Below are 23,203 nucleotides of genomic sequence, written 5' to 3'. Positions count from 1 at the left end.
GACCATTCGCGCAATTTGCATTATTAACCCTTCAAATAGGCAGGAAATTGAGGTCTTCAGCATGTTTTTTCTTATTCCCTCATAAAATGAGAATGCATTTAAATGTCCTTCATGTGTAAAATTTTATGCTGATTCCAAATATATCAGTCTAAATGACCCTATTTAACAGTTTAAGGTCATTTTGGCCACTTATGACCCTTAAAATGACCAATGACATCAGTTCAATTTATCCAAAAATACTTTGAATGTTACCAGAATCGTTACAAGGGCATACTGTAACACCTAACATTGGTGTATTAATCCTTGAAATTGAACATCTCAAAAGTATTTTGACCTAATGCAGTTTATTCCATCAGTTTTGACCTATGAGGGTTACTTGGCGTACTTTAGCCACAACTGACCATTCACGCAGTTTTGCATATAATAAACTGCACATAAAATGGCCAATAACATCAGTTCAATTTATCCAGAAATACTTCGAATGTTACCAGAATCTTAACAAGGGTGTGCTGTAATACCCAACACTGGTGAATGAATCCTTAAAATTGAGCATCCCCAAAGTTGACTACCTTGGTCATTTTGGCCACCTTGACCCCCGGCCAGCCCTGCTCATTGTGTATGTTAATTCAGGTGATATCGAACATGGTGAGGAGAAATTTTGGATTGCGTTAATATTAGCATCAATTATTGTTAAATGGGGAAGTTTGAAAGCTTCTTGGTGGAAATCAATGAAATTATTCCACACAGACCATAACTATTGGACCCTGTGGTCATTTTGACCACGTTTCCCTCAATATTGACCAGTGACCATGGACCCTAGGAATCTCCAATTAGTGGAGAGATCAGCTAAGAGAGAGACCTTGCATGCTTTGATGAGTCAAAAAGGGCTCAAATGCTGGTCAGTATCATTATCAGCATGAGCTACCAATAATCGGTGAAGAGTGTCATAATTGTGATAAAATCCTTTACATCGTGCATACATAAGGTTGTTTGACCATGGCACTGTGGTCATTTACATGATTTTAGCCACCATGACCACACAGTAAATGTTTATGGAAACCTCACATATATGGGGCAGTAAATTCGCGCAATTTGCATTATTAACTGTTCAAATAGGCAGGAAATTGAGGTCTTCAGCATGTTTTTTCTTCTTCCCTGATAAAATGAGATTGCATTTAAATGTCCTTCAAGTGTAAAATTTTATGCCGATTCCAAATTTATCATTCTTAATAACACTATTTAATAGCTTGTGGTAATTTTGACCACTTATGGCCCTTAAAATGGCCAATGACATCAGTTCATTTTACCCCCAAATACTTCGAACGTTACCAGAACCATTACAAGGTGTGCTGCGACACCTAACATTGGTGTGTTAATCCTTTAAATTGAACATCTCACAAAGTATTTTGACCTTGTGTAATTTATTCCATCAGTTTTGACCTATGAGGGTCATTTGGGGTACTTTATACATAACTGACCCTTTACGAAGTTTTGCATAATAAAGTGCACATATACATGTAGGCAGGAATTTGAGGTCTAATAGCGTGTTTTATCTTCTTCCCAATATAAAATGCAAATGCGTTCAAAAATCCATCTTGTGTAGAATTTTATGCAGATTCCAAATATATCAGTCTTATTGACCCTATTCAATAGCTTATGGTTATTTTGGCCACTTATGGCCCTAAAAATGACCAATGAAATTAGATCATTTTACCCCCAAATACTTCGAACGTTACCAGAATCGTTACAAGGGTGTGTTGCGACACCTAACATTGGGGTGTGTTAATCCTTTAAATTGAACATCTCAAAATTATTTTGACCTCATTCCATCAGTTTTGACCTATGAGGGTCATTTGGGGTACTTTAGACATAACTGACCATTCGCACATAGGCAGGAATTTGAGGTCTTCAGTGTGTTTTATCTTCTTCCCTTATAAAATGGGAATACATTTAAATGTCCATCTTGTATAGAATATTATGCTGATTCTAAATATATCAGTCTTAATGACCCTATTGAACACCTAATGGTCATTTTGGCCACTTATGGCCATAAAAATGACCAATAACATCAGTTCAATTTATCCAAAATACCTCAATGTTACCAGAATCGTTACCAGGATGTGCTGTGACATCAAACATTGGTGTATTAATCCTTTAAAATGAACATTTCAAAAGTATTTTGACCTCATGTAATTTATATCATTAGTTTTGACTTTTGACCATTTTGGGTAACTGACCATTGGTGCAATTTTGCATATTAACTGTGCAAATCGGCAGGAATTTGAGGTCTTCAGTGTGCTTTATCTTCCTCCTTTATAAAATGGGAATGATGCATATGTCGTTCTTGTGTAGAATTTCAAGCTGATTCCCAATATGTCAGTCTTAATGACCCCATTTAACAGATTATGGTCATTTCGGCCACTTTTTGGCCCCAAATGACCAATACCATCTGTTCAATACTTCAATTTATCCAAAAGTACTTTGAATGTTACTATAATCGTTACAAGGGTGTGCTGTGACACCTAACACTGGTGTATTTATCATTTAAATTGAGTGTCCCAAAAATATTTTTGACAACCTTGGTCATTTTGGCCAGACTGTCCCCTGCCCAATGTGTATACTAAATTAGCCTATAGTGAGCATAGTGAGGAGACAATTAAGGATTGTGTTAATATTAGCATCAATTATTGTTAAATTGGAAAAGTTTGAAAGCTTTGGGGTGAAAATCAATGCAAGGATTTCATATAAATCAGTGTTATTGGCCGAACTATTGGACTTTGTGGTAATTTTGATCACCTTTCCTCAATAATTTCTCGTCACCACACATTATTTGATTTAAAAAGAGCTCAAATGTTGCTTAATATCATTTTCAGCTTGAGCTACTACACCAATAATCAAGAGTTTAATGAATGTGATAAAAACCTTTACATCAAGTATACATAAGGTTGTTTGTCCGGTTACACTTCGTATTTCCGAAGCTTCGTAATTCCGAAGGTTCTTTATTCCGAAGGTTCGTAATTCCGAAACACGTAAATTGCCTATACCTCGATGTTCGTTAATCCGAAAACGAAAAAGGGTTCGTTAATCCGAACATTTGTGGCGTAATTCCGACGATTCGTTATTCCGAAGGTTCGATAATCCGAAAACGAAATAAGGTTCGTTGTTCCGAAGGTTCGTTAATCCGAAAACGAAATAAGGTTCGTTGTTCCGAAGGTTCGTTAATCCGAAAACGAAAAAAGGTTCGTTATTCCGAAGGTTCGTTGATCCGAAAACGAAATAAGGTTCGTTTTTCCGAAGGTTCGTTAATCCGAAAACGAAATAAGGTTCGTTAATCCGAAAACAAAATAAGGTTCGTTTTTCCGAAGGTTCGTTAATCCGAAAATGAAATAAGGTTCGTTTTTCCGAAGGTTCGTTAATCCGAAAACGAAATAAGGTTCGTTAATCCCAAAAAAAATAAGGTTCCTTAATCCGAAAACAAAATAAAGTTCGTTAATCCGAAAAATGAAAACCGGGAAAGCAGAGGCAAGGGGAGGGGGGCGGGGGACACTGTTGCCGTTCAATTATCATATGAGGATGGGAAGGCAAGGGCGGCCGAACGAATTTTCGTTGGGGGTAAAGCCAAAAAATTAAACTCATACGTCAAAATTGGGACTGTGGTGATATTTTCACCTTAAGATTATCATCTGCTTGAAGTCATTGTCTGTTTGATAGTGATTAAGTAGAGAATAGCTTTTTTGAAGTGACTTCTTATTATGGCAAAATGTATATTTAGGCTTTATTTTTCGGGAGAGAGTATAATGAGCGAGCGGCTTGGTAAAACAAATTCAAAGGTGAAGTTGTATAACGTTTTTTGTGGTCAGTTATTCTTAAAATGGCATTATTGCGAGGTGTTGCGAGCATGAATCACAAGCTAAACTTTAGGTTATTTCAATAAAAAATGAAAATTAGTTTTTAAAAATCCGAGCAGATTTCTGCTGTCATTAAAAAGATGTGCATCTAACTAAAGAATTAACACGAGCGCAAAACGCGAGCTTAAACATATACTGACCAGAAAAGGAACCTGTTAAAGAAAGCATTTAGTGACCTCTTTAGGATGCATATTTCACCAATCGAATGAGAGTGCGAAGCGCAAGCTGAAATTTTTCAATATTCCAGCCTGAAAACTTAACTTAACTTGTATACTTTAAAAAGAGTATTTTATTTCGAAAAAACATGAAAAACGGCATATTTATTTTTGAAAAAGGAACTTTCCCATTTTGGAAAATATTAATTCCCTGTTTTTTATTCCATTTTTGATGCCCCCTGCCTCCCTCCCGGCGGATCCAACTTTCGTCAAATAGAGGGGGGGGGGGGAATTTTTTTTTAGCCATATTTTCCTTGATCGGCAGTTTAAAGTTGATTTTTGTTTGTTTCTTTGAAAGGGTAGTCCTAACAGTCAATAATTAGCTTTATCCTTATAAAATAAAGTAAATATGTAATAACATGATAAACCCTTTTTAAATAATGCGAGCGCGAGCTATATTTTTGTTAATATGATGGGCAATATGTTTGTGATCTTCAAAGCGAGATGCCTATGTAACTAAATTTAGATAATAACTGCTAGCAAGAAGCGCGAACAGAATTTTTAAATATATAAGCTCTGATCTGATCTAAAGGGGACATTTTAAGAACTTTTTGCAGTTAGCCATGAAGACGATCGTGTTTTAGCCAATGGCGGCGGAACGTATTTTTTTTTTTTTTGGGGGGGGGGCAAAGTAAAAAAAAGGGGGCCAATAGGGGCAATTTGGTGCAAACGGATATTTTCACCATTAGATTATCATCTGTGTAAAGAGGTTGTGTGTTTTTGTAGTAACTAAATTGAGCACAATTTTTTAAGTGATCACTAAACATGCTAAAGTTATATATTTACGTTTCATTTCTGCGAGCGTAGAGAGCAAGCGGTTTGGGGGAAAAAGTCAAATCTGAAGATGTAAAATTCACCTTTTTGGTCAATACTGTGAAAAGGGCATCCTTGTGAGATGTTGCGAGCGAATCACGTGCTCAAACTTTTGGAAATTTCATGTGGGCCTAGAATGATGATATTGATAAAGATATCATTTACCCAGGGAAGCCACTTCAGTTCTGAAAACTATTCTCCCAGCTATTATTATTTTTTTTACAAGAATGCTATACTGTGCGTATCAAAAAAAAGTTTACATTTAGAATTTTTTTTGTAAGATTATATATTTGTAATATCCTGACGATTTTTCCACATTTTAGCATTGGTACAGATCCATTTAAGCAAGTGACGATATAACTGTCGAAAAATATTTCCGCTTGAGTGAGCACCACTTACTTTTGAAAAGTTGGTGAAAAATGATTTGCGCAGAACTTTGAAATAGTTATGCGAATAAAAGTAGACCTTAATCATGAAGAACACGTGTAAATTAACTAGTAAAATTGATTTGAAGATATCTTTTACCTTTCTAAACTTGTTCCCTTGCCCAAAACAGTTCGAAGAGTGCATTGCGCCCCACCCCACTCCCCCACACACCGAGTCCATCGTGACGATATTTGCTTTACACTGAGCTGTGATTTACATGAAATGGCTTAGGCTTGATTTTCATTTTGTTAATCATTGCCAAGCTTGGGAAAAGTGTGGAGAAACAAGTATTAAATGAAAAATGAAATGTAAACCAACTTTAAATGATAAAAACTTAGTAAAAAAAAATGCTGGAGATGTCTGATATAAAATTTTGTTCAGCTTCAGTTATGTCCTCAGATCTAGCTGGCACAAAAGGGGTAAAGGTTGTGCTTACTAAGTGTTGAAATTTCAAATTTGGGCAGCAAAATTGTTACAAAATGCTTGAATGTATCCATTTTATTTCAATTGGCTAAAAGTGCTAGGGAAATTTATGAGAAATGCTTCGCAGGGTTAGTTTGATCTCGCCCTGTCCCCTTGACACAGCGTGAAAACAAGCATTTCTGCGCAAACAGATTTCTGCGAGCTTTACAAAAATGGACAGTGCTCACTCAAGTGTAACATTCTGTCAAAACTTTTACTTTCATTGGATAGATGAGACCCAAACCCATAATTATATGTGAAAAAATTACCACATGTTGCATATGTTTTCAATTCCCAGGGCTTTTTCAAAGTGTAAACTTTTTTTTGATACGCACTGTAGAATGTCCAGTTTTCAGGTTGGAAAATCGGAAAAATTTGGCTCACGTTTCTTGCTCGCATCAAGTATTGTTTATTGAGGAACTCATTCTATTCCTGGTTACAAAAAAGAAGTATGAAATGTCTAATTTTCAGGTTGGAATATCACAAATTTTAAGCTTGCGGTTCGCGCTCTCATTATTTAGTTCGTGAGATATATATTCTATTCATGAGTCACTAAATGCAGTCCTTAAAAGATTACTTTCTGAAGCCTGTTGCATAAAACTTTTTACCTGAGAAAACTCCGGTAAAAACTGAAAACTAAGGTTAGTCTGATTTCCGCCAATTACTTTAGCACAGGGCAAAAACTCCTGTAAAAACAACCTGAGTTTTCTCAGGTAAAAAGTTTCATGCAACGGGCCCCAGGTCAGTATATAAACAAATTACAACTCGCCCTCGCATTAATTCTTTAGAAAGATACACATCTTTCTCACGATTACAAAAAATGCTCCGAATGCTCACTTCACGTCTTGTTACATGAAATGTCTACTAGTTTCAGCTTGCGATTCGCGCTTTCAACATCTCACAAGGATCATTATTAGTATTATTTTTATTTACCAGCAGAAGCTGTTATTAAAAATGACATCCCCTCCAATACAAATCCTATTATCTGGAGGTTGCTCGCACGCTTCCAACACACTTGATCCCCGGATCTTTAATTAAACCATTTGCTTATAGGCAGCAATTGCTCAGATAAAATTGAAATTAGCCTATGCTTGATCAGGGCGCCATTCTTAATGAAATACATGCTTTGGCCCCAACACACATCATCGATCGTTATTACTATCATTGCATAATATCGTGTAATCTTGTAATGACAACATCGTTTTTGTTACCAAAATGAATTATTTTCATTTTCGGAAATACGAACCTTATTTAATTTTCGGATTAACGAACCTTATTTCGTTTTCGGATTAACGAACCTTATTTCGTTTTCGGATTAACGAACCTTCGGAATTACGAACCTTATTTCGTTTTCGGATTAACGAACCTTCGGAATTACGAACCTTATTTTGTTTTCGGATTAACGAACCTTCGGAATTACGAACCTTATTTCGTTTTCGGATTAGCGAACCTTCGGAATTACGAACCTTATTTCGTTTTCGGATTGACGAACCTTCGGAATTACGAACCTTCGGAAATACGAACCTTCGGAATAACCGAACCTTCGGAATTACGAATGTATGCGGTTTGACCATGCACTTTGGTCATTTTCATGATTTTATGCACATTAACCATTTTGTAATTTATGGAAACGAATGCAAGAATGATGTTAGTTAAGACATATTACAAAAACTTTCTGCACCAGATTAATACAATGATTTAGAATATATCAGTCTTAATGACTACTTAGTGGTCAATTTGGTCCCTATAATTAGCAATGACAATTACATGTATTAAAAGTATTCCAATGTTCTTGCTCTATATTTTTGTAAGATTTGTTGTATCAATCATAATAAATGACAAATTATTTAATTCAATATGATATCACTAATATTACATAATCAAAATGTGACCACTTTGGCCACTTTGACCGTTTATCCAATGTGTGAATTTTGAAATAAAATTGACTTAGCAGCAATTGTAGGTCTATGAACATGATGAAATGCGTAATCCCTTTTCATGGGAAATATTAAAGGCTCACCTTGAGTAAAAATTGTGCCAAATATCATGTGACTGTCTACTGTGGCCCCTTTGATCACTGTATGTTCCTAAATAGCCAGAATTATTTTCCTTCTTTAAAGTCAAATTGTACTGAGAATCATTACAAAGCAAAATAGGTCACAGTGAAGTTCACAAAGAGTTTTAACTATCATTCATTTTTACAATCTTTGTTTTTTCTTGTACAGTGATTCACAAAGCTCACATGGGCATGATTGGTGAGCAGCAAACATACCCTTAATTCTTTTGAAGACGTACTGGGTAATAAAATACATTCTCTATATGAAATTATTCTCTGTGCCGAATTTTGGTCACTCAATTTAGGGCAAGTTTTCCACTTTCAACTTTACCAATCATGCCAATGTGAGGTTTGTGAAACATTACACAAAATGGCAAAGGTAATAAAAATGCACCATGGTTAAATCTATTCGTGAAATCCACTTTGACCAATAGCTTTGTAATGACGCACCTTTGAGTTCAGGATTAGTGCCTTCCTCTAGAATATAGTTATCTGTATAATTTAAATAAAAAATGAGGGAATGATGTTATGGCTACTCAATGACCACACAATGACCAAATGGTGAGGTATTTGGCACAATTTTTTTTACTCAAGGTGAGCTTTTAATATTTCCAATCGAAAGGGATTGAACGCATTTCCACAATTGCTCCTGTTATGTTTATTTACAAAAGTCATACATGCGATAGATAGTCAAAATGGCCAAATTGGTTTCAAAATTTTGATAATGTGCTATTAGTCATATCATATTGAAATCAATAATTGATAAAATACATCTTATTAACAATACGGAGCGACAACAACATTTGAATCCTCTTTGATACATGCAAATGTGATTGGTCATTGTCGGGACCAAAAGCGACCAAAATTACCACTAGCTCATAAATGGTCATTAAGACTAATATATTTGGAATCATTGATCTACATTAATCTAGAAAAGTGTCTTAAAATAACATGTAAATGATGCTAAAGTGTCTCATTCCTGAATTTACTGCCCCATATATGTGAGGTTTCCATAAACATTTACTGTGTGGTCATGGTGGCTAAAATCATGTAAATGACCACAGTGCCATGGTCAAACAACCTTATGTATGCACGATGTAAAGGATTTTATCACAATTATGACACTCTTCACCGATTATTGGTAGCTCATGCTGATAATGATACTGACCAGCATTTGAGCCCTTTTTGACTCATCAAAGAATGCAAGGTCTCTCTCTTAGCTGATCTCTCCACTAATTGGAGATTCCTAGGGTCCATGGTCACTGGTCAATATTGAGGGAAACGTGGTCAAAATGACCACAGGGTCCAATAGTTATGGTCTGTGTGGAATAATTTCATTGATTTCCACCAAGAAGCTTTCAAACTTCCCCATTTAACAATAATTGATGCTAATATTTACGCAATCCAAAATTTCTCCTCACCATGTTCGATATCACCTGAATTAACATACACAATGAGCAGGGCTGGCCGGGGGGTCAAGGTGGCCAAAATGACCAAGGTAGTCAACTTTGGGGATGCTCAATTTTAAGGATTCATTCACCAGTGTTGGGTATTAAGCACACCCTTGTTAAGATTCTGGTAACATTCGAAGTATTTCTGGATAAATTGAACTGATGTTATTGGCCATTTTATGTGCAGTTTATTATATGCAAAACTGCGTGAATGGTCAGTTGTGGCTAAAGTACGCCAAGTAACCCTCATAGGTCAAAACTGATGGAATAAACTGCATTAGGTCAAAATACTTTTGAGATGTTCAATTTCAAGGATTAATACACCAATATTGGGTGTCACAGTATGCCCTTGTAACGATTCTGGTAACATTCAAAGTATTTTTGGATAAATTGAACTGATGTCATTGGTCATTTTAAGGGTCATAAGTGGCCAAAATGACCTTAAACTGTTAAATAGGGTCATTTAGACTGATATATTTGGAATCAGCATAAAACTTTACACATGAAGGACATTTAAATGCATTCTCATTTTATAAGGGAATAAGAAAAACATGCTGGAGACCCCAATTTCCTGCCTATTTGAAGGGTTAATAATGCAAATTGCGCAAATGGTCAGTTATGTCTAAAGTACCCAAAATGACCCTCATAGGTAAAAACTGATGGAATAAATTACATGAGGTTGATGGTTATGATCCAGCGCACATTTTGAAAATAAATGTGGATTTCTAAAAACATCCAGTCGAAGCTCTGATCAATATTTGTAACACATTTCGGCCAAAAAATCATGAAAATTGTCATTTTTGGCCAAATTATGGCCAAAATGACCACTGCTATTGTGATTTTGGCAAATGAAAGCACTTTATCTGGAATCTGTGTGCATTTCTACTTAAGATAGACCCTTTTAATTGCATGTGGCTACAAAAGCAGTCTGTTAAGGGACCATTTTCCAAAGAGTGGTCAAAATGGTCATTTTTGGCCAAAATTTGGCCAAAATGACCAAAATGGCGTGAGTACGGTCAATAAGAGTGGCATTTTTGGAATCAGCGCACAATTTTACCCCGGATAAGCTTGTCAAACCTTCCCCACCAAAAATTCTGAATAAAGCCCCCTGGCTCCTAGACTACATCTATCGTATAAATAGTGTTAGGATTGTAAATTAACGGCGATTTTTACGTTACCTTTTCCATGTTATTTTTACAGCATATTAACAGTTCATACTGTTTGTAAATCCCAACTGCCAGTAATAATCACTGGTTTTTTTCTACACTTTTACTTTTAACAGTGCACTAAATCTTGAGGTGTCAAAGCAATCACATGATATTCGACAGTTGTGCCAGTAATGATACGATGCACTTTGTATATTGCTTGTGACTGTAAAAAAAAACTCACCAATGACGCTTATAAGTTCGGCGATTAGTCTCAAAACAGTTGGACTTAGAGTACCGTTAACAAAACCATCATCTGCAGTTACTGCTTCGACAATAAGATCTTGTAGCACTGACGCGTTTCCGGTGAAGTTTGTGTTAAAGATCAGTGTAAAGTCAACTACGATGCTTCCAGCAGAAAACCCATCTATACGTACCTCAATAAGGGAAGTCTGACCAAGCTGTTCGACAAGCAGGTCTCTGATCTATAAAGTATGCATATAAAAATACCTTTATCGTTCGAATGAAAGTAGAAATGAATTGGTGTAACTATCACAAAGATTATATGTGTTATTCAAATAAGGAAATAGAGGTGAAATAACTACCCCCAAATTTAGGGGTAAAAAAAATTATCTCGAACCATATTTTGAACTAAACCTTTCAGGCTTCCTTAGCAAAGGTACCTTTTGGCCTCTTCTTAAGTTGAAGAATAGGTTCATAGAAGTAATGGCAGAAAAGTCAAAAATTAATGTTAGCAGTAGACAAAGGTAGTCAATCACAAGAGGGTGATAAAAAGTTTTCATTAAAAGCTATGCAAATAGCCCTACTACAAAAGAACATAAAGAATCCTTCTGAAATAATATCAGAGCGATATCACATTTTTGTTCAAATCCACTATAAAATGTTCTGGTTGCTCATAAAAGAAAGGTTCATCCAACGGCCCTTACGAGGAACTCTACCTCGGGGAGGCATAGCGTCCTCGTAAAACATTTTCTGGAATAAAAATAATTACTAGCTCTTCTACATCTGAAGTGTCATTACGCACCATAATGAATCTTTGGGACAAACTGTCAATCTCGACGGGGTTTATTTTATACAAAAGAGATGATATAGGATTTGAAAGAGATGTTAATCGAATAATATCTTTGACTGCTCAGCAACCAACTTGAACCGTGACTGTCCTCTTCAAAGTTTCGACAGTTCATGAAACCACACCCTTTGCCGTTTCCATCACTTTAGATGGCGGTTAGGAGAATCTGTCTGGGGTAGGATGAAACATTACAAAAGATCATCTTGGGAAGATCATTTTACAAGAAATGATGTATTTACATCAATGTGTGTATTGTTTGTACAGTACCACATTCGATACAGGGTATATCAGTAACGAAAGAAACCAATCTTTCTTGACTGTAAACTAGTCTTTGAGAAATTCACCAATTATTTTCATTCATTATATGATTATTTCCTTACTTATACCGGTTTAGATAAAGTACTTACCGCCATTTCTAAAGCTTCCGCCAAATTTCTGTATGCCTCGCTGTTTGGATCATTTAGATCTTCCGTGAAATTTGCCTCCGTACCATTGATTCCTGTGATGACCCAAGTGCCTTCAAGAACAGTGGAACCTTTAGAAACAAATCGAAAGCTTTTTAAGCCAGAACAAAAGACAATTGATCTAATCTTCATATACAGTCAAAAATATTTCATGGATATTTTTTTTTTTATCTCTGACACCACAGATGTTTTGGCAATTTGGTTACTCCAATACCTACATGTAGGCTTTGTTCATGAACATGATGAATTAATGGTTGTATCGTGTACTTATCCCGCTTTTACTGATAAATATCCTGTTGATTTGAAAAGAAAATATATAATTGACGATTTGTCGTCCAACCATGTGTAGTGTCAGTCATGAACTATGAAGGGTCGATCTTTCATACTTCAAAATTAACGTTTTAACATTAATTTATCATAACCATATGAATCTTAACCGCCCTTAATCTCAATTTACAATGTATGTCACTTAGTTCTTCCCCATCCATTAGTATCCATCCCATTATCAAATCCCATGATTTCATGCGGTCGAGATGATGTCCTGTATCATTTGACGAAACACGTTGAATTATATCGCTGTACCTAATCCATTATTTAGTTATATTCAAGATTTTAGATAATGGAAAAGAATGTGCAGAAGGGAATTCTTTACAGGAAACCACTCCATACTAAAAAAAAGAGGGGATATCAAGCTGTGTTTTCCCCACAAATAAGAAAAAATAAATGAATTATTAAGCAAATAGCTTCTTGGATTTTACGATCTTCTAATAACACTGACAGAGACGATAATCTAATATAATGACATATTGTGCGAATAAATGATAATAATAATTCAGTGGCGTATTTTATTGGTTTAAGGAGGCGAAAATTGGCGAAAATAGAAATACGGGAAAGGGAGATTTGATTAAATTTATTACAGTAGGGAAACATAGTACAGTAGGGAAACATTTTTTAAGCCTTGATTGGCTGTTTATTCCTCCAAGAAACACTCCTACAGAAATTAAATCTATCCACCCACCTTCCTCGATCGGGCTAGTCGTTCTTCTTTCAGTTGGCTCCATTGTCTTTATAGCCGATGTGAGCCCTGTCTCTTGTGGAGTTGTTGGATGTGGAGTTATTTCAGTCGTTTGATCTGTGATCAGAACAGAACTAGATTGGGTTTGCCCAGTTCCTGAATCCGTGAAAATAAGTGTAGTATTAGTTCTAGTATCATCGGTTACAGTTACTATGTCAGTTGGGAGTGAAGTCTTCTGTTCGGTCGTAATGAATGTACTTTTCTGTGAAGATGAATCTGTAACTTGAACAGTTTTTGTCAATTCATTTGTTAGGAAATCCGTAACTTGAACAGTTTGTGTAACTACATCTGTAGGTGAATCCGTCACTTGAGCAGTTTGTGTAACTACATGTGTGGGTAAGTCCGTAACCTGAATAGTTTGTGTAACTGCATGTGTAGGTGAATCCGTCACTTGAGCAGTTTTTGTAACTACATGTGTGGGTGAACCCGTAACTTGAATAGTTTGTGTAACTACATCTGTAAGAGAATCCGTCACTTGATGAGTTTGTGTAACTACATGTGTAGGTAAGTCCGTAACTTCAATAGTTTGTGTAACTACATGTGTAGGTGAATCCGAAACTTGAATAGTGCGTTTGATATCCTCTGTAGGTATATTCGTATTCTGAACAGTATGTATCAATTCATTTGTAGGAAAATCCGTTACTTGAAGTGTTTGTGTCCCTTTTTCTGTAAATAGATCCGTTGGTTGAAATGTTTGTGTCAATTCATGTGTTAAGTCGGTAACTGGAAAAGCTTGAGTAATTTCTTGTGTAGCAAGTCCCGTTACTTGATTAGTTCGTGTAGAGAAATCAGTAACAGTTTGTGTAATTAGACGAGTCAATGTTCCTGTCGTCATATCTAAAATAGGTTCTTTCGTCGAGTCTGTAGTTTGAACTGTCTTAGGATTATCGGTAGAGGATTCACCCGTAAGGTCTGTAGTTATAAGCAATCCGGTGATCTTTTCTGTTACGATCACATCTGCAACCGTTCCAGTACTATGGTCTGTGTTTTGAAGAGTGGGTTTCGGAGTCGCAGTACCATCAGTTGACAATTCAGTTATCATTTCTTCCGTCATATCAGTGTATGATTTTGTAGGTTGGGCTGTCACTTCAACAGTTTGCTTAGTTCCCTTTTCAGGAGTAATTGTAAAATGAGTGGTCAGTAGATCTTTCATATCTGTCGTTAATTCCGTATCAGAGTCTGTAACCGGATCTCTAAAAAGGTCGGTAGTTATGACGATCTCTATATTCGTCGTTAGACCATCTTTTTGAAATTCCGTTGGCATTTCGGTTTGCATTTCAGTAATAATATCGGTAAGTATGCTTTCGGGAGTTACGCCTTTAGTTTGAATCATGGATTCAGTCGTTGTCTCCTCCGTCAAGTCCGTACTCTGATGTGGTTCAGTTTGGTCTGTCTCGCCGGTAAAATCTACGATTTCAGTAATGTAAGAGGAATATTGTGAGGAATATGCCATACCTGTTGTTCCGGTAGAGATACCCAGTTCAGTGGTTCGACCTGTGAAAACTCCAGTCGTTGCGCTGAATCCTTCAGTAAAAGTAGCGTCCGTCATGACTTCCGTAGATAAGTCTGTCAAACCAGTTGTTCCCGTAAGGACTTCCAATTCAGTGGTTTGCTCTTTATACAACCCAGTTGTTGGCGTTAATCCTTGAGTAGCAGTAACGTCCGTCATGACTTCCGTTGTCATGTCTGTCATACGTGTTGTTCCCGTAGAGACTCCCAGTTCTGTGGTTCGACCTGTGGAAATTTCATTTGTTGGCGTTAAACCTTCAGTAACAGTAACGTCTGTCACGACTTCCGTGGTCATGTCTGTCATTGGTGTCATTCTTGTAGAGAATTCTTGTCCGGTGGTTTGTACATTTACTATTTCAGTCGTTGGTATCAATGTATTCGTTATTTCATCTGTAAGCTCTGTAGGGATAGTGGTAGGCCTTGCGTCCGATGTGACACCTGTAGATATGTATGTTACACCTAAAGTTCCTGTAGAGGCATTGAGCTCAGTAGATGGTTCGGTTGCTGTTGAAATGTCCGTTACTTCCTCCGTAAATCCTAGAGAAGCAGAAAAGTCAGTTATGCCTTCTGTTGATGGGTCTGTCATGGCAATCGTTCTAGATGATACATCTTGTCGAGTTGTTTGTTCAGTGATAAGTTTAGTCATTAAAGTTGGAACACTCGTTGCGTCCTCTGTTAATCCTTCGCTAACGGTAAAGTCCGTCAACACTTCTGAAGACATGTCTGTCGTTTCTACCGTTCTAGTTGAGACATCTAATTCAGTGATTTGTTCGGAAGAAAATGAATTTTTTAAAGTGGTAGCAAACGGAATTTCTGTTACGTCAACAACAGAACCTCCAGTCGTGGTAACGTCCGTTAAAACTACTGCAGTCGCGTCTTCTGTTCCCTGGTAAATGGTTGCTGTCGGAAAATCCGTCGATGGTGTTGAAGTTGTGTCTGTCTTAAAATCACCAGTAATGTCAGTTTTCCCTATTGTAGCTGTTTCAGATTCGGAAGTATGCCCTTCCATAGTTTCTTGCATCTCGGTGGTCAGCTCGGTGTTGTATATATCTGCTGTACTAGTTATAAGCATGTCAGTTTCCGTTTGTAAATAATCTGTTGTCGTCTCTGTTGTTCCGATTTCCATTGTTGTTGGTGGATCTAGTTAAAAGAAAATAAGAAAGAAATGGAAATGAAAAAAATATTGATTTTGTTTTTCACCAAAAACTAGTATTCTAACAGCACATCAACAATAAACATACATACGCATTGTTTACATCTGGAAATAATGACAAGCAATCCAGTTGATATCAATCCATGAATTTCAATAGCACAACTCCATAAAAACATATCTGCAATGTCTGGACTATATTGACATACACTGACTTAATTGCCATGAATTATCCCCATGTTTCGTACGCTGAAGCTACTTCCCCTAAGGAAGGATTGTGGGTCTCAACTTCTCACCAGGGCATTCTAGATTCTGGTCCCATTGTCCTGCTTCCCCATTGCATGTGAGTAGGAGCGACATCGAGTTATCGTATTGGCAAGTAAATTCCACGCTATCACCCGGAGCATATGATCCTTCTGGGTCCGCATTTGGTGGCGACAGACAATAAACTTTATGGGAAATATAAACATAGATAACGAAACAGTTGGGCATTATTTCACTTTAAGTTAGTATTTCAACAACCTTTAAGACAATAGCCATGACTAATTGCATGTTGGATTTTTGCATTGATGTATACTGTACTGGGTACTCAAATATGATATTTGTTTTGAATCCGTAAACAGCTCATAGGTTATTTTAGCTACTCTGGTAAATGATTTTGCTTTGATATATCTAAAACAAAGATAAACACGAGTGGCATGCCATTTTCCCTTACAGTAATGCGCATAAAACATGTATATATAAACACCCTCTAACATGCAAACGCACACAATTTCTTCATGTGTCAATACAAAGCTACATTATAAATTTTATATGAAATTTATGAATTTATAAATGCAGAGTATATACCATCACATGAAGTTGAGCTTGGGCTTGGATCCCATGTTCCATTGTTACATGTTAGTTGATTGGCGCCCTGTAGGTTTCCGTATCCTTCGGCACAGGATAGCGAAGCAGTCGAATGGTGAGTGTACACATCACCAGTAGATAGCAATGTTGTTTGGTTTAAGGCAGGGTCATAACAATCCACTGAAAAAGGAAATCGAAAGGAGGAGGGTGATGATTTAGAAACGCTGAGTAAGTTCGATACGAAATGGGGATAAAGATATTTTAGCATGGTCACTCCACCCCCCCCCCCTCCCCACCCCCGCCCTACGTTAAACGGACCGTGTGTAGCATTTATAGACAGTGCTCTCAATGCCAGTCTAACATAACTGAGCTCCACACAACAAATTTATTGGGGAAAACAGCTAAACAAGAAATCTTACAATTCCCCATATCTTTCAATTAAATGTAAATAGAATGAAAGTCATTGGGAGGGAGTAGCTGAGCAACTTGGTGGTTGAGGCTATGATTAATTATATACATGTTTTAAAAGAAAAAAAACAACAACAGCCACTTACAGTTGCATGTTGTAGCAGATAAAGTGGTCTGAAACGAACTGTCGGATGCGGAACAGAATGTGAATGGTGCACTCCCACTCCTCGTTGAACCTTCTGCGCAGTTGATACTAACAAATTCACCATTATAGAATGTATCTACACCTGAATTCAGAACGATATTAGTGTCTATATCGTCTGGTCTCGAACAAACTGAAAATAATGAACAAAAATGATGTTCAACATATGAAAAATTGTAAAAGAAAAACAGCAATCATATTAAAGAGTACCGTCCTCCTCTTAGAATACATTCATTTTTAAAGGGTTTAATTGAACCAGGGAAGTGAGAGTTTCTTGTTAGATCACAACCTTTTCTTTGCTAACGAAAATGTGTGTTATGTTAGAATCGTAATGGTCAAATATTTTGGAAATTCCTTATACTTTTATATACTTGGATGAGTCCCCGTATTGTTAAAATTATAAAATTGCATACATCATGATAGGTTTGCCCGTTTTGTATAATGATAATAATAATATATTGGACTTAAATCCCACTACACCAACTCTGTAGACATGGTAGAACGCTCAAGGCGCTGTTCAAGAATTATGGAGGAAATTAAGAAGAATTAAAATAAAGTGTTTTAAGGTGGTTTTTAAAGTTTCAGAAGTTAAATCTGTTCAGGAAGACTGTTAAAAACTTAAACGATGAGTAGACAAATGACCCCCCCCCCTTCCCCCAGGTTTTGAAAATTTGTTGACAAGGAGAAAACTGGAAATGGGAGAACGTGAGGATCTCGAACGGGTGCAACTTTATGCCCGTTTTAAAGTGAACTTTGCCCTTTATCAAGTAATACAAGTTATGATTTGGTTTGCCCCTTTACCTTACACAAAATATTTTATTGATAATGATAATATATGAATTAATAAAAAAAAATACCTGGACATCTGAAAGTAGGATCAGAGAAAACTCCGTCGTTGCATTCGAGCAATGCAGAGTCTCCGTTGAGCATGCAGGTAAGGTTGGTTATTGAACCGTGTAGTGATGTGTTACCTTCTTGAAAAGTCCCAGTAGGTGCTAAACATGGAGCTTTTAAAATAAAAACATATAAAATGAAACATTTAACGGCCATCGTGTGAGCTGGAATTTGGCAAAATTGTATTTGCAATGTGCGTTTCTTATGTTTTTTTTTGTTTCCTAAAGCTTTGACAATAAACAACCAAAACTAATCATTTCCAGACAGGTTCGAATGGTTTTAGTGTAAAATGAGCTTATTTAGGCAGCCGGTAATGTTTAAGGTGTACGAAAAATTTAGACCACAATTTTTTTATTAAAAAAGGGTCTAAGAATGTGTGGACAGTAGCTTTTTTTTTCTTATTGTTGGGATAAGATAGTTTAGTTCACAGCAGTAACGTTTTATATATTGGGATAATTCTTATTTTTTTCAGTGGTATGCCTACCATTTAACTTAAACCATTCATTTAACTTAAACCATAAAGTATATGGAATACCATTACAGACAGAATAATAAAAGTGATTTGATCAGTTTATTCCTTTATGGTGGGGGTATGAACCACAGCAAATGATATTTATGTGAAGGAATATTTAATTGATATTTCTACCTACATTTCCTCCTCTTAATTATTCTTTCCCAACTTTTGCTCATCGCACCACTTAATATTACTGAGCTAGTATTGCAACAAAGCGCAATATCTTAATTATTTCAAGAAACTTTTAACAAAACCATGGAAAGGAATATAAATGGCATACTTTGTGTGAAGCCTGGAAACTTTTAACACGAATGCTATAGTGAATAGTCAAGAGCACAATCACGATTCATTTAACTTAAACCATTTCTTAATTCATTGGCAAAATAAGCAAATAGTAACCGATACATGAAGGAAAAACCATTTGACGATTACGCGCAAGACCCATGGAAATGCTTACTGAAAACAAAAGAACCAAAGGACGACATTGAAATTTTTTTCTAGGCTTAGTGTATTCTAATCATGGTTAATCTATATGGAATTAAATATTTTTCCGTTATCATTGACATATCATGTACATAGGCCGACAGTATTTTCCAACCGATATGTCAAGATTTCAAAGGGTTTTATAAAATGGCTTTTTGGTCAAAAGCTTTTTGCTAGTTAATGACGTTCATTAACTAATAATATCAAAACGTGGAGTGTTGTGGCCCAGTGGATTAGTCTTCGGACTTTGAAACAGAGGGTCGTGGGTTCGAATCCCAGCCATGGCGTAATTTCCTTCAGCAAGAAACTGATCCACAATGTGCTGCACTCAACCCAGGTGAGGTAAATGGGTACCGGTAGGAAATAATTCCTTAAAAAGCTGTGTGCGCTATGAACGCCTAGCTTAGCCGGGTAATATAGGAGCGCCTTGAGCACCTAACAAGGTGGAAATGTGCGCAATATAAATATCCTATATTATTACTAATATATCATAACGCAATACAATTATGTGAACTACCAGGTGATAACGAGTAGATTTTGAAGTATAGTGTTCCATGTTTTCCCTATGACAACATTGGCATTTAAGATCAATATTCAAAGTCTAGTCGTAGAAGGAACTATTCATATATCAACGATTGTTTTGTCTGCACAGTGGTAGGCGCTGTATACTGTGACAAAAATATTTATCAGACACATTATGTAAAAGAAATGATAAAGATTTGGAAATTGTAAACAGGATGTAATGTGTTAAATCGAATTTTGATATTTCCATCCATCTTTAGTGTATTTATCCTTCAAAATCTATACATGCATATCCATGTTTGAGATACACATCTATATGTACCCGATAAACAATGCGGAATATATAGCCCAACTGATTATCATTACCATTAATAGAAAAATTGGCATGTCACATGGATACATTTTTATCACCTTTATTCAAAACAAAGCAAAGGGAAGTTACAAATAATTAAATAAGTCCAGATTACTCGTTTTTTTTAGGACGAAGTACAGGACTAATAAAAGAATTACAGATACTTAATATCATAGGCGGCGGAAGCGGGGGGACGGGGGGGACGTGTCCCCCCCTAAATTTGAGGAGGGGGGGACGGTCCCCCCCCCCTAAATTTTTTGTTGATGACCCCTCCTAAAACGGTCCCCTCCTAAAATTTTTGGCTTCCGCCGCCAATGCTTAATATACATGTATATCACAGTCGAATCTACAAAAAACGATGTAATTTGAGCAAAAAAGGTCATGTAAAATTTAAATTAAAAAATGTACAAATTAAAGGAAATTCAACTGCATGTAATTGTTTCAGGTTTTAGCTTGAATTTGATGACCACAGTTACTACATATATTTTGAAATAAAAATTCCATTATTGCAAAAAGTACTGAAGTCTGTAAGGATGTACATGTACATGCATACACCTGTACATACACGCATACACACATACATACATACATACCCACATACACCCATACATACATACATACATAAATACATACATACATGCATGCGTACATACCTTGGCATTTTGTCTGGCTAAGATCTGGCTCCCAAGTTCCATTATTACATGTTGATGAAGCTGGACCTTCCAGAGGCTCCAAGTAGCCAGTAGCACATTGAACCATTACAACAGTGTGATGTGCGTAGGGTGCCGTATCTCCCCCGACGACACTAAGTGATTCCTGTCCCGTTTTAGGTGACTCGCAGCCAACTGATCAAAATAACCAATTATCAATATTTATGTCAGTGTACAATCGTTGCATTTTTTTATCAATTAAAAGCTGTTATTCAATTCCGACTTTTGCTATTTTTTCCATTTATTGATTTATCCATACCCATTAAAATACATTGAGCAAATGAAAACGATGTAAAAAAGGGATCAGTGTAGGATTACATAGTGCAGTAAGATTACAGGTGTTCTCGAGGAGACTCTGCTGCAGGAATTGTTGCGGGTTTTCAAGCAGAAATTTTCTAACAGTGTACATACAAGTAAGATAAGAGAGTTAAGATTGTTTACATAAATATTCTTATTACAATTAAGATTATTATAAATGGGGCCTATAATTATTATTATTATTGTTATCATTATTATAACTATCATTATTGATGTTATCATCTTATCAAACTTACGATCACACGTGATGTCTTCTAATGAGTTAGTAAATGATCCTCCACTACAAACAGTGAAAGTAGCTCCCGACAGGGTTCCCATACGGCAAGAGATTTGTATAAATTGACCCTCGTAATATGGACCATCAGGCACAGACAAGAATGGATCCAAATTACTCGGCTTCGTGCATTCTGTGAAAAGAAAATGGAGATTAATGTTCATCATTTATACAATATACAGTATAATGAAACCGATTAGGTAATGTGCAGTTCAGCGTTGTCTAAAGTATAAAGAATGAAATTAGATGAAATTTTAGTATGCAATCATGGAGCTTATTAGCTCCATGGTGCAATATTAACCTTTTTATTATTACTAACACGATACGAGATGACTTTTACTCCTTTCTTACCCTCTTTATTTCTTCCTCTACATTTCTTTGTTTCTGTCTCATGGTATCTTTTTTTCTGTCTCCCTTGTCTCTTCATATCTTATTTTCTTCCCTCTGCTTCTTTCTATATTTTCATGAATTATTCCTTATATCTGTATACATTAAGTGTTGTTTGCCCTGCCATTGGCATTTATATACTTTCACACTTTTCTTGCCAATCACCTGGGCTTTATATCTATTCTTTCGAGTTAAGTGTTTACATATTATTTCCATCTTTATTATCTATTCTGATGTATAGTTAACGCGTTGTTATTTTGTTTTATAGCCGATGGTAAATAAAGATAAATTATATATGTTTGGAAAAGTAGCATGATAATTATGAATATAATTAGGTACAGTCGTGTCTTAATTGCGGTAAAACTCATAGTATTACTTGATTTATAATTCTTTCAATGCTCGAGCGCCCGATCAAGGTAGCTATCCTAATAGTGCGCAACAGTAATAAGCTTTACCTAAATATCGCATATTGACATTATTATTTGCTATTATCATGATTGCCATTATTATCATAATTATTATCCTATCAGATTTATATCTGTTAGATGTAAATAATATCAACATATATGATTCAGTCAGTCAATCAACCATTCGATCGGTCGGTCAGTCTCGTATCAATCATGTGTTGGTCAACCTTAAATATGTCAATGTGTCACAAAAACATTAAAGTACAAAAAATGGACCATTATCATTATTTTTTTCTACTTACGTGATCTGCAAAACTCCAAAAGACCAGTTGTTACAAATAACAAAATACACAGCAAGTTCCTCATGGTTGACATGGTTGATTAAATACGGTAAAAATAATATTAGATCCCCTGGTATTGTTTCCGAACTTCTTTCATTAATTGCACTTTCTTATTAAATCGCCGAAGATCAGTTTCGCTGTTCGTAAGATGAAACTGCTCTTAAATGTATTTTTATAATAATACCGGATATGTTTTAGTGATCACGCGTTCTTTGTTATGGTGGCAATGGTAGAATTAAATCTCGGCATCCGTAAATTGCATGAAACGTTATTTGTTGACGGCCAGTTTTAAATTAATTTCTTCATCATGATTCTTCCCACAAGGAATGTCAAATTAGGAGACTGGTTAAAACCTACGTCAATCTAGCTTTCAGTGCAAAAACGACCAAACTCTTGTGGTCGGATAGCGATGCGTATCCCCAATCCTGCATTTCATTTCCAAACATAAGCGCTATGGTATACTCTGGGTAAATTTGATTTAAAATGATGGGCAAACAAGCAGAGTCTACATAATGAAAGCTTTTTTCTGATGACAGTAAATAGGCGTTGCTCTGAATCCCATTCGAGCGAAAAATTAAAGTTCAGATGGTGTTTATTTCTTCTCCAAACGTGGCCGATGATAGTGGTTTTAGTGACCTGTTTAATAGCCCCCTCCCATCCTTTCTGGACCAACGGCGTATATGTTGGTAAATGATGATTCGTTATGGCGATTGATAAATCAATAGTTTACTATAGATTCTAAAAGTCTGTATTGCATTGTTCGTTTATCAATGGCGTC

General features: G+C 36.1%; 1 protein-coding gene across 1 annotated transcript in view; it reads right to left on the bottom strand.

Annotated features, from left to right (window-relative positions):
• LOC121427889 (mucin-3A-like) overlaps nucleotides 1-22,584 on the bottom strand; it is a 36,862-nt gene extending 14,278 nt beyond the window's left edge. Inside the window, exons 1-10 of the mRNA XM_041624462.1 lie at nucleotides 22,387-22,584; nucleotides 21,253-21,423; nucleotides 20,642-20,833; nucleotides 18,081-18,230; nucleotides 17,168-17,356; nucleotides 16,614-16,793; nucleotides 16,061-16,213; nucleotides 13,049-15,754; nucleotides 11,974-12,101; nucleotides 10,721-10,961 (exon numbers count right to left, since the gene is read on the bottom strand). Coding sequence (XP_041480396.1) covers nucleotides 10,721-10,961; nucleotides 11,974-12,101; nucleotides 13,049-15,754; nucleotides 16,061-16,213; nucleotides 16,614-16,793; nucleotides 17,168-17,356; nucleotides 18,081-18,230; nucleotides 20,642-20,833; nucleotides 21,253-21,423; nucleotides 22,387-22,459 — 4,183 coding nt within the window. The 5' untranslated portion in view covers nucleotides 22,460-22,584. The remainder of the gene's footprint in view (nucleotides 1-10,720; nucleotides 10,962-11,973; nucleotides 12,102-13,048; nucleotides 15,755-16,060; nucleotides 16,214-16,613; nucleotides 16,794-17,167; nucleotides 17,357-18,080; nucleotides 18,231-20,641; nucleotides 20,834-21,252; nucleotides 21,424-22,386) is intronic.
• Between the last annotated feature and the right edge of the window lie 619 nt (nucleotides 22,585-23,203).

The sequence above is a fragment of the Lytechinus variegatus genome, chromosome 14, assembly GCF_018143015.1.
Source record: "Lytechinus variegatus isolate NC3 chromosome 14, Lvar_3.0, whole genome shotgun sequence".
NCBI classification, from domain to species: Eukaryota; Metazoa; Echinodermata; class Echinoidea; order Temnopleuroida; family Toxopneustidae; genus Lytechinus; species Lytechinus variegatus.
This window is presented reverse-complemented; position numbering and strand designations above follow the sequence as displayed.